This window comes from Coenobita brevimanus, chromosome 111, assembly GCF_032717465.1.
Source record: "Coenobita brevimanus isolate Jiangsu-jjx chromosome 111, ASM3271746v2, whole genome shotgun sequence".
Taxonomy (NCBI): Eukaryota; Metazoa; Arthropoda; class Malacostraca; order Decapoda; family Coenobitidae; genus Coenobita; species Coenobita brevimanus.
In genome coordinates this window covers 17,314,350-17,331,424 of record NC_137064.1, presented here as the reverse complement: position 1 = coordinate 17,331,424, position 17,075 = coordinate 17,314,350, and the positions used below count along the sequence as shown (strand labels likewise).

General features: G+C 40.8%; 1 protein-coding gene across 1 annotated transcript in view; it reads left to right on the top strand.

The window, feature by feature from the left end:
* Positions 1 to 6,951: 6,951 nt before the first annotated feature.
* Positions 6,952 to 17,075, top strand: part of LOC145417827 (uncharacterized) — a 165,266-nt gene continuing 155,142 nt past the window's right edge. Inside the window, exon 1 of the mRNA XM_080286448.1 lies at positions 6,952 to 7,361. Within this exon, the coding sequence (XP_080142574.1) occupies positions 6,952 to 7,361 (410 nt within the window). The remainder of the gene's footprint in view (positions 7,362 to 17,075) is intronic.

The window sequence follows — 17,075 nt, the reverse complement described above, 5'->3', positions numbered from 1 at the left end:
ATTCCCCATGTTCAGCTATAACCGGTCACTTGTTCGCTTAAATTCAATTAATTACATAAGTAGCATGAGGGAAATCCCTCTGAATGTCACACTCTCACCCATCAATTGGTCTATGGGTAGAACATTTGACTTTACTCTGGGACCTTGCCCTTTGATCAAATCCTGTCAAACACATACTATTTAATTTTTGATTGACCCTTAACGCTTCTAGTAAGTTTGGTTCAGATTAGACCAAATGTTTTTTAATTGAACATCTATGAATCTGACATTTGACCTTTAGCTATGAACTTGAACTTTAACTGGTTCACTTCGAAATCGAATCCCTATACCCTTATCTTATTCCAGAACATTCCACACAGTTCTGCTTAACGCAGAGTTAGACTTTTAAAGTTGATCTTGAAGTGTGAACTCCTTGACTGATCCTCAGCCATTCCTCTAAGTTTTATGTAAATTATATTAAAACTGTGGTAATCATTCTCTTCAGACATAAACACATGCGTCGAAATTTGACATTGCCCTGTGATCATGACTTTAGATTGTTCTCAGATTGAATCATTTTCTTTTTGTCGTACGCTCAAACCTTCTACATGTTTGGTTTTAATTAGGTAAATGTACAGTATTTTGAACATGTCACTTTGATCTAGCCCTGTGACCTTCATATAGTTTTCAATAAACCATGTCAACCCCTAGGCTGACACTCACATTTTCCATTCCCTCATCCTCCAACCTCACTGTGTATTCAGTGACTTAATTTTTCTCGAAGACCAAACCTTTACACTTCCTTACATTTACCTTTAGATTCCGCTTCTTACACACTCTCTCAGACTCATTCACCAAGCATTGCAGTTCCCCTTCGTCTTCACCTAACAATGCAGTATCATCTGGAAACAAACAGTACAGGAAGTTTCCACATACTACCCTCTCTCATTAGGGCCGCCACAACATCCAGTGCCGTACCTTGTATCTCTTTTATAACCTCATCTGAATACAAATTTAACGACCATGAGAGACATGACACATCCCCTTTTCAATCCTACATTCAGATAGAAAAATTCTCTCAGTTCACTATCCACACGCACTGCAGCATTAGCACCCTCATACCTACTCCTCACAGCATTCAACAGCATCCCTTTTACTCCTTATATTCTTAATATTTTCCACATTCCTTGTCTATCTACTCTGCCATATGCTTTCTCCAAATCCATGAAGGCCGCATACAACTTCTTTCCCCTCTCTAGAAACTTTTCCACTAAAGACCTAAGGATGAATATCTGATCTACACAACCTCTTCCCTTCCTAAAATCTCTCTGTTCTTCAACTAATTCCTCTGTTATTTCCCTAACTGTCAATAAGTATCTTGCCATATACTTTTCCTATTACACCAAGAAGACAAATGCCTATATGATTACCAAACACTTTTCCCAGCGTTCCAATTTAACGGGGGAATAATTATACCTGACTTGCAATTCTCCGGGATCTACCTTCCTCCCAGGTCAATCTGCACATCTTCAATACCTATTCTACTACTATTTCTCCCTCATGCTTCAGCATTTCACCACACACACCCTCAATTTCTGGCGCTTTCCCCATTTTCACTTTCTTCATTGCTTCCATTATTTCCATCCTATTGATCTCTTCCTCCCTTCCCACCTCCCTCTTTTTCCCAGCCATTCTCCAGCCACTTATAATCGCATTATTTTCATTCCCTATGTTCAACAATTTCTTAAAGTATTCTCTCCATGTGGTCATTTTGTCTCCCTTCTCCACCATCAATATACCATTTTTATCCTCCACTCCCCTACTAACAATTTCATCACCCTGTCTAACTTTCTTTACCTCCTTCCAGAACATTTTCTTACATTCCCTCCACTTTACACTCAAATTCCTTCCAAATTCTTATTTACTCTCTTCTTACTCTCTCTTTGCGTCTCTCTTCCTCCCTACATATAACTATCTCTTCTTTCTATCAACTTTTTCCATTCCTTTGCATCTCATCCACTCACTGTATGCTTTCTTCTTTTGTGCCATAGTTTGCCTCACTTCTTCATTCCACCATGCTGTTCCTTGCACCCCCTTTTGTCTTCTCTTCACCCCACACACATCCTCACGTGTTGCACAAATTCCTTCTGCGAATATCTTGCACACGCGAATATCTTGCACACACCTTCCACTTCCCCCATCAGCTCCAGATCATATTTACCCAATCGCTTCTCTACTTCTCTCTTATATTCTGCCTTTTTTCCATCCTCTTGCAACACTTCTACCCTCCTTGCATGGACTACTTCCTCCTGTCCTTCTCTCCTTGTATTCATCCATCGCATTTGTATCTTGACTTTGACCACCACCAAATGGTGGTCAGAAACTCCATTCCTCCAACCTCTGTATGCTATTGCATCCGTTACATACCAGTACCTTCTCATTCTCTCATCCACACACACATAATCAATCACTGCCGTCTTTTCATTCAGTTCACCACCCACCCTTCTCATCAATCGCCACGTATACCTGTGGATTATTCTGTGCCTAATGAGGGTATTGGCTATCAGCAACTCACTCCTCTCACAAATGTCATCTACAGCACTGCGATTCTCATCCACTTCTGCAGGCACACCCCACTCCCCAACTACTCCATCCACCTTCACATTCTTTACTTTTCCATCCATATCTCCAATCAAAAATACTTTCTTATTCCTCTCAAACTCTTTCATGCACGCTTCCACATTTGCCCAGAACTCTTCTTGCACCTTGGTCGCACGGTCTTCTGTTGGCGCATATACACACACAATCGCCCACGTTTATATTCCTACTTTCAATCTTACCAACAGAATCCTTGAACCAACAGATCCATACTATCTTATATTCTCCTTCCATCTCTTGCACACAACAATATATACATCCTCTATTGCCCCCTCATTCTCACCTACTCCCACACATATACCGCATCCATACTCCCACTCTCTAGCACTCACACCTCTCCATTTTGTCTCAGTCAATCCACACATGTCCACTTTTGCACCCTCAAGCTCCTGGACAATCCCTCTCTCTTTCACCTCACCATTCACACCCCTTACATTCCACATTGAAATCCGTACCGTGTCCTTTGTACTGTCCTTGGTTGTCACCTTTTGATGTCCTGGTCCGAGGCATTTTTTTATTTTATTTTAGTTTGTTGTTTTTTGGGGGAGGGGCATTAAGCCTTCGCCAACCCACTTATTTGCATATAGGGAACACGTATTGGTTGGCTATAAGGTTACCATCCAGTGTATTAAATAAAACCTGGTTTACAGGAAGTCATTTGTCTTGTCACTCAATGTAATGTTGCCCTGGAATAAAGTATCACTACACAGTGTGAATGGATGATTGGCGCCTTCAGCGATCACACGTGGATATTTTGTGTATAAAGTTGTACTATTACTTTAGTCGTCTTAAATGTATAGCGTGCCTTAACCTACTAACTGATTAATAAGATTTCTGATATCCATTGCTTCAGTGCACCTAGCCGGAACCAAGTCTGACACACTTACCCAAATGAATACTATACTGTGTATTATTCGTCTAAATTATATATTATGAGTACTGCAACTTTATTTCCTATGCATGCAGTATGCCTTTACATACTTCATATACCAACCACTTTAACATGTATGGACAGGATTCTCAAGCACTGTGATATGATTGTAATAACAGGGTTTGCCAGCTCATTCATATCCCTGAAGCTAAGGCATAAACAAACACACTTCTGCCACATCTACCAAAACGCACCAGACATCGTAACAGCTAATCAGTGTTGGCTATTGTACATAGTATACATTGCTTTGTCTATAAATTTCCACTGCCCACTTGACAATGAAAACTGGGTTGAAGGAGATCTCGGTTTCTCATGAGCTGAGAACTTTTAGTTGACAGAGCATCATACTGTTCAACTGGAACCCAGACATTGCGCTTCCACAGCGATTTCCCCGGTTCTGAACACACGAACATACTTTCTGGGCAGACTTTAGCATCAATGTCTGGTTATTGTGCTCTGGTAAAAAATAAATAAATAAATAAATATCGGTCCTTTCGATAGAGCTGGCCAAGTCTGAGACAAATCATATGAGGGTAGGTTGTGTGTGCGTGTGTACTTTTTTTTCTTCTTTTTTTTATGGGAATGGTAAGGAAGGGGAAAAGGGAAGCAGTGAAGCAGAGACTTGGAATGGAGATAAAATAAAGAAGGATATTACAGCGAGGGAGTGGGAAGAAAGGCACGGAGCGGTATGGGCGACAGTGTAGTAGGTGTAATTATTACCAGGCAAGGACGGGGAGTAAAGGAGAGACATACTATATGATAAGATTCTTGATGGAACTCAACTCAGGTCTATGTAGAGCATGACTGGACCGAGGAATGCAACTGTGACGGACAGTGAACGAGGTCGTTGCGAGGAAGGCAAGATCGTTACCTTTTTGCAGCTTTCAAACTCTCTTCTTCAGGATATGAAGCATTTTAGAACTGGAATGGTTAGAGGTATTCGCTGACCCTTCCATAGGAGAGGTCCTACCACTTGGTCTTCTGATGGTCCCAAGAATTACCATAAATAACGCATCATCGAACTGAAGGGCGAAGGCATAAATGAAAATGAAGTATACTGAAAATGGGATATATAAGAGGAAATATTTAAATGACTGAGGTCGTGTGAGCTAACAAGCCACATTTTTCGAAGTAACGAAATTTTCAGGCTCTCTGCATTGGGTTAAGAGAGTGACGGGTTAGACAGGGAGATGACGCAAGGCATGAGAGGTGAGACAACGAAGGTGACTAGACTCAGAATAAGGATAGATAAGAATGCTCTCTTACTCAAACTGCACAGGCGCTACTGACAAAGAACAACATGTACACGAGGCGAAACTGGTGGCTGGTGGAGAGGCAGGTGGAAACATACTGTAGTCGTGTGGTAGTGTGAGTGCAGCTGTCTGGCATTAGTTGTCCCGACTAGCCTCACCGTCTCAGCAGCTGTCAAGTAATTTACCGCTACTTTCGCCTCGCATCTCCTCGCCTTCCAGGTGAAATATATGAACTCACTTTAATTACCGTAGTAAATGTCTGTCCACCCGTTTCGCTAACTATGCATGTAAGGTCTTAGCAACATATTAAGAATGCATGTGCAAAGACTCGCGTTTTAGACCGCATGCCCGGCGTCGGAATGGTATGATTACTCCTATGGATGAATTATTATCTGATAAGCTTCTGAAATAGAATTTATTATGAGCTTCGATGTGAATCTGCCTTATCTCATCTATGATATATATATATTTTTTAGTGAGTAATTTATCCAGCGTCCTAAATATATTACCGGATAAAAAAAGTTGTCTTTCTGTGGTAGGCTTTACACCAGGAAAAGCACTGATGAAAAGAGTGAATGCTAGTGCTATGCTCAGTAATAAAATGTTTAGTTACAGTCACAAAGCAGAGAAATAAATAGGGTCAGTTAGCTTCATGTGACTTTGCTTCCCTGACAAAGCTAGCAGATAAGGCTGAAACTCTGCAAGAAGCCAGTTCTCATGCTATGTTCATTCTTTTATCTGTTCCCATATATATATATGTATATATATATATATATATATATATATATATATATATATATATATATATATATATATATATATATATATATAATTATCTCGCGTCGTTGTGCATCTCATCCCCGGCACGGCATGATAACGGAGTTGTTCCCCTATGTCCTTACCGTCGACAACTCTCTTTATATGCCTTACATAATGATCCTTAACTGCGAAGGATCTCTGTGTCCTTGTAAATGAAAAACGGCAGGTGATCTTTCGTTGCAGCTGCAGCCTCCACAACAGCTTGGTGCTGGTAGCTCCCACCTCGCATCCCTGCATCAAAGCTGGGCTTTGTTTGGGTCGGGCTGGGAGGTCACGTATGTTAATAAGTTGTTTGTGAGGGAGGCTGGCGGGAGAGAGAAAGAGAAGGCCTAAGACTACAGCCTCCCCTCGCTCCAGATGTTTGGCTCCTTGTTCACCTTGTTTTCGCCGTATCTCGTTTAATTTCGCTTCCGTGATAACTTTGTTCGACCCCAGTGTCATTGATTCAGCAGTAGCTGATATCAGTGTCATAAATACGAACAAAATAATCACCATTTTCCTTAAGATGGCTTCGTTAATTATGTTAATTGTGTAAAAATGTCCATACAAACATAACCATCTTTGCAAACAGAGATGAAGTGTTTATCTTTCCGTCATACTGGTCAGCGGAGGAGAGAGAGCCCACCTGCGCTCCACTGCACACCTGCTCTCCTCAGCCAATCCGCACCACGAATGAAATAGTTGCCACACGCCGCCACGCTGGGTTATACTAAAGATACAAATATTTCCGGTGCTTAAGTAACTGTTATATCAGTTGCAACTAACCTAAAGTAATAAGATGAGGTAACAGAAAGTAATGCATCAAATTGTATACTGAGAAATATTTAAGACGATTTTAATCCTACCTCTTTAAGTTATGCCTGTCACTCACCTTCCAGCCATTCGCTGTGCATCACAAACGGTAGGCTCCTCCCTTTGTAAGTAATCCTCCTTAACTTGCAAACAACAAAATGCATTAATGCATTTGGAATGGTTTTACTCAAAGCCTAATTTGAACATAAAAACGCAAAGACTGCCACACAAGAATACAGAATGATCTATACTACGCTGTGCAGTCAGCGAGTGATGTTAAACCAAAACACCCTAGTGAGCAGCGTCCGATAGGCAGTGAAAGTGTACGATGAGATGTGGAATGTACAGTATACGCGTGCCGGGACAGCGTGTGGTGTGGCCAACAGTTACAGCTGTGGTGTTGGTTGTGTGTGGCGGAGGTACTGTCATCCTCCTCCTGCTGCTCCACTCGGTGTTGTAATCTCCTGTGATGTACAGTGTTGACATGAACCACAGTGCAGTGCAGTGGTAGCATGCGATATGAGGGACATAGTAGCAATGTATCTAACAGTGACAGTGGCAGTGAGTCTCTACGGTCGTGGTGCCACAACTGACACACAGCCACATCAGCACCGTCGTCGGCATGAGTGGTCACGAAAACATATTGTCCACTTACAGAATACTGTGGATCGCCTCTTGCTTCAGCAGCAAATAGATCATATTCATCTCAACAACTTACAGAAAACTGTGCAAAGCCTCCAGAGCAGAGAGAGGTCCTTGAGCAAGTCACCTTTTTCCACTTCCATAGGCGAATTAGAGGCTGAGGAGCGAGCTCTTTCCTCCCTGGGAAAGAAAGCAGCAGAAGTGAGAGATACTATGAGGCAGACACTGCAATCTGAGCAACATCACGACGAGATGCTACAAATGAGACAAGAACTGGCATATCTGAGGTAGGACAAGCTTTTCACACCAAATTATCTCATTCACTCATCTAACAGCGAAGTCAGTGGTTTAATCTGTCTGTCTGTCTCTGTCTGCCTGTCTCTGTCTCTCTGTCTCTGTCTGTCTGTCTGTCTGTCTGTCAGCCAAAAATCGGTAACAGCTTATATAAAAACATGTGATTTTGACTCACCTTACAACGTTACTTTCTGTTTCAAAACCAGCAATAAAGAGTTCAAATAAGCTGTAGGAGGAATCAGTATAAACCATGGGAGTCAGTTACTACTGAATACTAAAGGCAAAACGGGAAGTCAAGGTACAAAGTAAGCTGCATATAAAATAACTATCATCATCATCATCATCATCATCATCATCATCATTATCATCATCATCATCATCGTCAGCATCATCATCGCAACACTACTTCCCAATGGTGAATGGGATGCATAGAACCCAGAAATGGAACAAAAAAAAAAAAATTGAAACTATCAAAAATTGTTCCTTGTTAACTGAGTCTTGTCCAGCCATTCGTCATTGTAGCCTTGGAAATTCTAGCCCCATCAAAAAATCCAGTTAGTTTGCACATTTCTTACCCTTTTTCGGAGGCGTTTCACAAAACCCTGTGAGATGCAACCACTCCACTAACTACAGTGTTGAAGTTGCATCCTATCTACACTAGTGCAGGCTTTACTCCATTATAAACACTGCTTAATAACCACCATTCTGTTTATACATTTGTGACATTTTCCAAGATCCCTCACAGTTCACTCTGTCATAAGCATTTTCCAGATCCAAAGATGTGATAAGTATCTTTTAATTCTTCCCACATACTTTCTCGGGTGCCTTTTATTTGGTGCAGAGAAAAATGTACGAGATCATATTTTAAACAATGGATAGGACAGTACTTCCAGTATTTGCAGTTTTTGCACTGTTAGTCATGATGTATTTCGTTATTTTAAAGAACGCCATACGGAAGTAAAACTGCGATTTTTTTTTTTTTTTCGTAGATTCTTTGCTCATCCAATAACTCCAATACCAGTTGACTCAAAGTGCTAATGCAAGGCAAGCATAGTCACGTTTTTTTTGTAATATACTGATATACAATTAATCAGTGGGTAATATATGTATCATATAAGCATAATTATCCTCCCAGCCACAATACCCACTTAAAAAATTAGGTGAGGTAGAATGCAGAAACAAGAGAAGAATGAGAAACTACAAGAGCAGAAACACTGTCAAATAATGTTAAATAATGTATGAAATGAATCATACAATTATATACATCATTCAGATCAGTCCAACATATATAGATAGACATATAGATGGATAGATGGAAATAGATAAATCCTTGGCTTTCCCAAAGTAAGGCCTTCAGTTTCTCGGCTTCGCCACGGATCACTGTTGTTGCCTCTATGAAGGATGTTTTCTTCGTTATCACAGATAGATGGCAAACTGGGATAGTTTCCCCAGCCTTTTTAAAAGTGGGGATCCTTTAATAATTTTTGCTTTTGGAGTTTGTTAATGTGTCTTAACGCTTTGGTATCATGCTCTGCATAGACTTTGCATGACAAACACATAGAGACCAGATATACATAAACTTAGGATTAGATTTAAGTGTATATAGTGTATGTGTAATGTTTTGCCCTTCTATGTGTCACATTTATGGATTTTCTAGCATGACATATAAGCGGTCGACATTCAGTTTCCAGAATTTCTTCTCAGCTTAAATAACACACCAAAAGGTACTAAACGTTTACTTTTGGAATTTGCTGATACGTCTTACTGTCCTTGCGTGCTGCTCTGCACAAAATTCACATGACAGACAGACTGATGGGTATACAGAAGAGAACTTACGATTTTACAGCGATTATTTATGTACCCTTTTTCCTGCTCCCACGTTTCTTATTTACAGCTATTCTGGCTTGACGCAGGCATGCAGTCAACTTCTCCGGATTATTATTATTATTATTATTATTATTATTATTATTATTATTATTACTGCCTATACTAAACTCCAAAGGGTTCTTAAAATTTGCTCTTGGAGAATTATCTCTTATACTGTTTTTGCGTGATGCTTCCCACAAAGTTCGCACTGCAGACAATTGTCATACAGACAGATAGACACGACTTCAGGATTATAGAATTAGATGAAAGTATGTAATGCCTTACTTTGTCGTTTTATGTCATGTCACGGCTAATCTTGCATAAAGCAGTTACGCGGTCGAATTTTCCCGAAATATTTTAGACATAAAAGACACTCCAAAGGGTCCTTAACATTTTGTGATTTTGGAGTGTGATGATAGATCTTTCCGTGCGTAAGTAATGATCTACAAAACGGATATTCGTCACGATTATCCTTATGTGGTTTTGTGGTAGCAGTACTAACTCTTCACATACATTGTGGTGCTAAAGTTTCTTCAACATCTTGTACTGGAATCACTCTCATCACTCACTGTTTCATCTAAGTCGAATACTTTCTTATATTAACGTGTCAGACAATACAGCAGGGTTTCGTAATTTCTGAATTTTTTCAGTTACTTATTGATAACCTAAATATGGTCACATATTCTATTGGTTGTTTTACATCTGACGTAAGTTTATTCGATAGTTGTATAGATCTGTACTGACACCGTTTTACGGAACAGAACGGTCGACGCATTTTTTTCATGACACGGGTACTCCTTTAACATTTAAGATTATCGCAAATAGTTTTCCTAGTTTCTTTAATGAAAGATCGCTTATATCATTAGGAAGGTTAGAGATCATCAGACTTTCTGCCTTGCCCCTCTTCATTCTTCTCAAGGCATTCTTTATTTATTCTATTATAGCCTAATACTGGAAATTGTTGTGTACATCATTACCATAGTCTAAGTTTAAAGTGTAGTCACTATATAACTTAAATTTTGCATTACATTCTTCTATTCAGATGACTTTTTTATTCGATTGTTTGTCGCTCCGCCATAAGTGTCTCTCAGGGCAAGCACTTGGCTTCTTACTGTGCCTAGCAACTGTATCGTTGACTTTAGAATTCCATTTTTACTTAAAGTTTCATCAGTTACTGTTATGTTGGATTTCGGGATGCTTTTTTTCTTCTTTTTTTATGGTTTTCCCAGGTTTGGCTGCTTCAGCGTAATCTTTCCTAATGCTTAAGATCTTGTTCTTTCTCTTCTTCAAAAGAAATTTTGTACTCTCTGAAAGTCGTCATTTCGTGATTTCCTACCTCCTGCTGCTAAACGTGATTCGTTCACATTATTTGTGAGCTTTCACTCACGTATTGTTAGTCGACATCTATTTCATTTATCAAGTATTTGTTCTGAATTACTTAGTTAAATCTGCTGGTTTTTCCTTTTTTTCAAATTCAACTAGCAATTCACATCTAAAATTCCTGTTCTAATAAAGATAGACAGATAGATATACATGCATGTATTCTATGCTTTGGACCTTGGGTATAGGCTTTATCAACTCCTATCCTGAGGCTCAGCAGTCCTACGTACCATACACCTCCACATGTTGCCATTTCGTCGGTGACACCCGCCGTCCACAACGAATACACGTCAGGGTTGTATCATACGGAACTACTGTATATTGGTACTACTGGAAATGTTTGCACGACGCGTCGGCTGGTCTTAACGGTAGATCACTAAAGTCTGCTTTAACGAAATTCAAATCCTTTAAACAGATCCCTGCCACATTCAGATTCAAACCCTTCATATATATATATATATATATATAATGTTCTGGAAAGAGGTGAAAAAGTAAGACAGGGTGGAAGTGAAGTTAGCAGGGGAGTGAAAGATAAAAATGGTAGATTACTAGTGGAGAAGGGAGAAAAAGTGAGCATATGGAGAGAACACTTTAAGGAATTGTTGAACATAGAGGATGGAAGTAATGCGAGTATAAGTGGCTGGGGAATGGCTGGGAGAAGGAGGGAGGTGAGAAGACAGGAAGAAATCAGTAGGATAGAAGTTGTGGAAGCAACGAAGAAAGTTAAATTGGGGAAAGCCCCAGGAATTGATGGAGTGTGTGGTGAAATGCTGATGCATAGGGGAGAGATAGTAGTAGAATTCATGTGGAAGATGTGCAGATTGGCCTGGGAGGAAGGTAGAGTCCCGGAGGATTGGAAGTCAGGTATAATTATTCCCTTATACAAAGGAAAAGGGGAAAAAGAAGTGTGAGGTAATCATAGGGGCATTTGTCTTCTTAGTATAATAGGAAAAGTGTATAGAAGAATACTTATTGACAGAGTTAGAGAAAGAACAGAGAAATTAGTTGGAGAAGAAGAGGGAGGCTTTAGGAAGGGAAGAGGTTGTGTAGATCAGATATTCATTCTTAGATCTTTAGTGGAAAAGTTTCTAGAGAAGGGAAAGAGTTGTATGCGGCTTTCATGGATTTGGAGAAAGCATATGACAGAGTGGATACACAAGGATTGTGGAAAGTGTTAAGAATATATGGAGTAGATGGGAAGTTGTTGAATGCTGTGAAGAGTATGTACGATAGTGCGAAGGCTGCAATGCGTGTGGATGGTGAACTAAGTGAATTTCATCTTTGAACGTTGGGTTGAAACAGGGATATGTCATGTCTCCATGGTTGTTCAATCTGTACATGGATGGGGTAATAAAAGAGGTACAAGGTATGGTAGTGGATGTTGGAGTGGCCCTGGTGAGAGAGGATAGTGTTTGAAAACTCCCTGTACTGTTGTTTGCAGATGATACTGTGTTGTTGAGTGAAGACGAAGGGGAGCTGCAAGGCTTGGTGGATGAGTTTGGGAGAGTGTGCAAGAAACGGAATCTGAAGGTGAATGTAGGGAAGTGTAAAGTGATGGTCTTTGAGAGAGATGAAGTCAGTGAATGTACAGCGAGGCTGGATGGTGAGGAATTGGAAAATGTGAGTACGTTTAAGTACTTGGGTAGTGTGATGAGTAAAGATGGAGGTTTGGAGGGTGAAGTGCTTGAAAGGGTACAGCAGGGAAGAAAGGTTGCTGGTTCTTTGAAAGCAGTGATAAGAAACAGGGAAGTGAGCATGGAAGTGAAAAAGTTACTACATGACAGTATTGTGATACCAACTCTAACATATGGAAGTGAAGCTTGGACGTTGTTGGAAGGACACAAGTCAAGAGTGAGAGCAGTGGAAATGAGTTATTTAAGAGGAGCCTGTGGAGTCACATGGAGAGACAGGCTGACGAATGAGGATATAAATGAGCGTTGTGGTGTGGATGTGGATGTGATAGGAAGAGTTATGAGGAACACACTGAGGTGGTTTGGCCATGTGGAGAGGATGGAGGGTGAAAAACTGACGAAGAGAGTGTATGTGAGTGAGGTGGAGGGGGGAAGAGGGAGGGGGAGGCCGAGGATGAGATGGAGGGATGGGGTGGAGAGGTATATGAGAGAGAGGGGTGTGAGTTGGGAGCAGGGCAGTGAAATGGCGGGGGACAGGGCGACTTGGAGGCGATTTGTTTGTGGCCACCCCAAACGGGATTGAGGCGACTGGCAATAGATAGATAGATAGATTAATCATCATCAGCCGTTTGAGTAGGCTATCCACTGCAGGACCGGCCTATCCCGACCGAAGTCGGGACGATGCAGCCACTGTATCTCTACCAAGTGGCTTAGGCTGTCTTGTAGAGATTGTATGTAGGGTGAGAAGTGCTTGTAAGTGTAATTGTAGTGTTGGAGTGGCTTTGGATGTGTGTGTAGTCTGTGAACCAAGTGTAATCGGCCCGTGCAAGCCGATTGGGTGCAAGCATACTTTATAGTAAGCGACACTGGTTGAACTACAGCACTCCTTGTGTCCGCCAGTGCAGTACGTGGCCGGGTGAACACTCCCAAAGTTTATTACCCTGGCGGGGTGCGAACCCTGGTTCACCCGAGAATGAGACGCACACTCTACCACTGTACCACAGAGGCTCCGTATACTGTGTATATATATATATATAATATATATATATATATATATATATATAGAGAGAGAGAGAGAGAGAGAGAGAGAGAGAGAGAGAGAGAGAGCCTCTGTGGTACAGTGGTAGAGTGTGCGCTTCGTACACGGGTGAACCAGGGTTCGTGCCCCGTCAGGGTAATGAACTCTGGGAGTGTTCACCCTGCCACGCACTGCATTGGCGGACACAAGGGGTGCTGTGGCTGAACCAGTGTCGCTTACTATAAAGTATGCTTGCACCCAGTCGGCCGATTACACTTGGTTCACAGACTACACCCACATCCAAAGCCACTCCAACACTATAACTATCCTTACAAGCACTTCTCACCCTACATACAATCTCTACCAGACAGCCTAAGCCACTTGGTAGAGATACATTGGCTGTATCGTCCCGACTTCGGTCGGGATTGGCCGGTCCTGCAGTGGATACTCAAAGGCTGCTGATGGTGATTATATATATATATATATATATATATATATATATATATATATATATATATATATATATATATATATATATATATTAATATATACAGAGTGAGAGAGAGAGACAGACAGACAGATGCAGGTAATCAAACTATTCCTAAGCATGAACCAGACAGTAGCCCGTTCCACGAAATCCTGTAGCTTTTCCGTCGGGAACATTCAGTGTCATATACTGTACCTTCACATGTGGCCTCTTGGGTACTAGTACCTTACTCTCATTATAGAAAAAGAAAAAAACTAGGGCTATTTCAGTTAGGGCTGGCGCGATGGTGCTACTTGTGGTAGTTTTATGATGTCAGTGGATACTGTAGGGGATCAGTTTAGAATTTTGTGATAATTTAAGATGAACACGGGATCTCTGGGTAGGATCTAATTCACCCTAGTTTAATTGCACTTTGAAGTGAAATAAAGACCTTGATGTGTTAATTGAAGTTTGCATGCAGTAGGCTGGGAGAATGTTTTGATGGGTATGCTCCTTGCAGCTATGATAATGGATCACCTCCTATGCACATATGTAACCCACGAGAAACGTAAAAAAGAATACTGCCCAAGTACTGTCTGCGTGTCGTATAATGAGACTTCACTGGATAGGAACGTATAACTGGAACTACCAACCTACTTTCTGAAATTTCTGATACGTTAGATGAAGGAAAATATCCAGATTTCTCGTGCTTCCTAATTCTCACTAAAGTATGAAGTGTAAATATATTTCCATATGAATAATTAAAGACTAATGTCCGTAGTCTTGAAACTGAGGGCAGAGGTTACCCTTCCCGCACCCCGCTCGAATTGGAGGCTCACACCTTCAACCTAAGTGGCAATCTTAAAAACGTGAGAGCGCACCCCTTCGTGTGGATAGGCGCGGCAAATAGTTGGGAACACTGATTAATTTTAAAATTTAAAATCTAAAAATAAAATGGAAAGCATATGACAGTTTCGAAGATTAACATACAATGCAAACTCTTAATGATAGCAATTCTTACCTCTTTTATTATAAAAGACTGGCATTTGTTCTTGAATACTCTGTATAAGAGTATGCATACAGGCTTTGGAGAACCTGTACCGTACGAAAAATTCGGCGTCAGACAGCTTCAAAGGAGTTCATATGGTCAGTAATAACCCTGCGAACATGCCTTGGCTGGTCATGGTACTGATTCTGACTACAATTCTGCCCCAAATCATTTTGCCATTTTCCCCACCCAGAACCCTGAAATCCTACCAGTTCCCCAAGACACTTATGGGGGGGGGGATAATCTGAAAACCAATCACGAGCACCGAAAATAAAGGTCAAATTCGTTCAAATCACACCAGAATACACCCAAAATGTAATTGCAAAACCAAACCAAAGCAGTGCGGACTTGTAAAAGTTTACCGAACGCAAACACGAAATTTCGTATTTCAAACTAACTGGCTGTGCACGATTCGTTTGTTTAGGTAGTGCTCGGTCATTCTTTACTGTAGAAATTATTACATGAACTAATCAGACTAATTATAAAAGTATCATGTACCTTATCTGATAAACAGTTTTGCAGAAATAGTGAAAAATAATATGGAAGTGGATGCAGTATTTTATCAGTGTTTTCGTCTTGTAAGCTAACTATCTCCGGAGAAATGGTGAAGTCCTTTAAATCGGTAAAAATATTAAAAGCTTATCCTTTTCTTTACACGATGATTTTATCATTAAATTAAAAATCCCATCACACACACTATAAGGTCCTTCATTTTCAACATGGTTTTCTTTGCACAAGGCTGCTAAAATATGACGAAGGGACATGGGAAGGGCTGCTGTGAGATTCCCCTCGGATTCCAGTACTACCCTGTGGTATTCTCTCCCGTTCACCGGGGAACGCTTTACCATTCGTGCGTTATTACCAAAAGATAAGGATAGGGCAAGGTAAAAGTCCGCCCACAGTTGAAGGCTACGGCCGTAAGTGTTACTGGAAAACTAATTGTAGTGTTGTTTAGTCTGTAGTACAATAATACGATAATTTCTCCCTCCCCCTGTGGAGGGAGGGGGGTAAGAATACTTCTCCAGCATCCCTGCTTGTCGTACGAGGCGACTAAAAGGGTATAGCCTGCAAGCCAGTAGCCGAAAAATGTTTTGCTTGTGAATATCAAGGATCAGCCTCGCAATTAGGACGGCTACTCTTTGCAGACCTCGGAAACGTTTTTGGGACTTTTCAAAGATTAAAATGAAAATCAAGATTGTGACACTGAATATAAGTAATTATATAGACGAAGAAGATGAGAATTGAAATCATGAAAGAACGAAAAACAGATTCAAATGGTTTAGAAGAGACAAGCCATCAAGGAGAGGAGAAGGAAAAAGACCTAGGAGGTGGATTTGCTTTGATGTACAGTGGTGTAGAACATGGTAGAATTATTCATGGTGTAGCAATGATAGTAGGACCAGCACTTTCACCGTGTATACAAGAAGTGAAGCTCATAAATGAGAGACTTATGTATTGTGTTGTAAACACTAACCCATTTGAGCCCAGTGTCCTCAATAAAGGACGGAACTAGGCATTTTCCAAAGTTAATAAAGAAGGGAATCCCGGGGTAGGGACGTATGAGCTTCGCGACTATGAGCCGATAGGCGGAGGGCAGTACGCTTAGTACCCTTCCAGCACAGTCCCTCACACAGGAACCCTGGGAGGTAATGGGTTAAGCACTGTCAAATATATTAGATTCTTTAAGCACTGGCAGATTTATTAGATTCTCTATGCACTGGCAAATTCATTAGATTCTTTAAACACTGGCAAATTTATCAGATTATTTAACCAATTTGAGCCCAATGTCCTCAATATAGGACGGAACTGGACATTTCCCAAAGTTAATAATGAAGGGAACCCCGGAGTAAGGACCCCATGAGCTTCTCGACTATGAGTCGATAGGCGGAGGGCAGTACGCTTAGTACCCTTCCGGCACAATCCCTCACACAGGAACCCTGGGAGCTAATGGGTTACGAACAAGAAATATGTTTTATATAACAGGTGTATGCTCCACAACATGGTCACTCAGAAGAAGAAAAACGAGAGCACATGGAGCTGCTAGAAGATAATTGTCACTTCAGGGCAAATGACACAACAATACTGGTGGATGGTTTTAATGCTTTAGTGGGAAGAGATAGAGAAGGAATAGAGAATGTTATCGGCCCTTTTGGCGAGGAATCTAGGAATATAGAGGATGATTTTTTTTTTACAGATACTGTATAAGGAATAATATGAAAATTAAGAACCATATAACCATATAACCAAACCATACGTGCTCCCTATGTATCAACAAGTGGGTTGGTGGAGGGTTAGTGC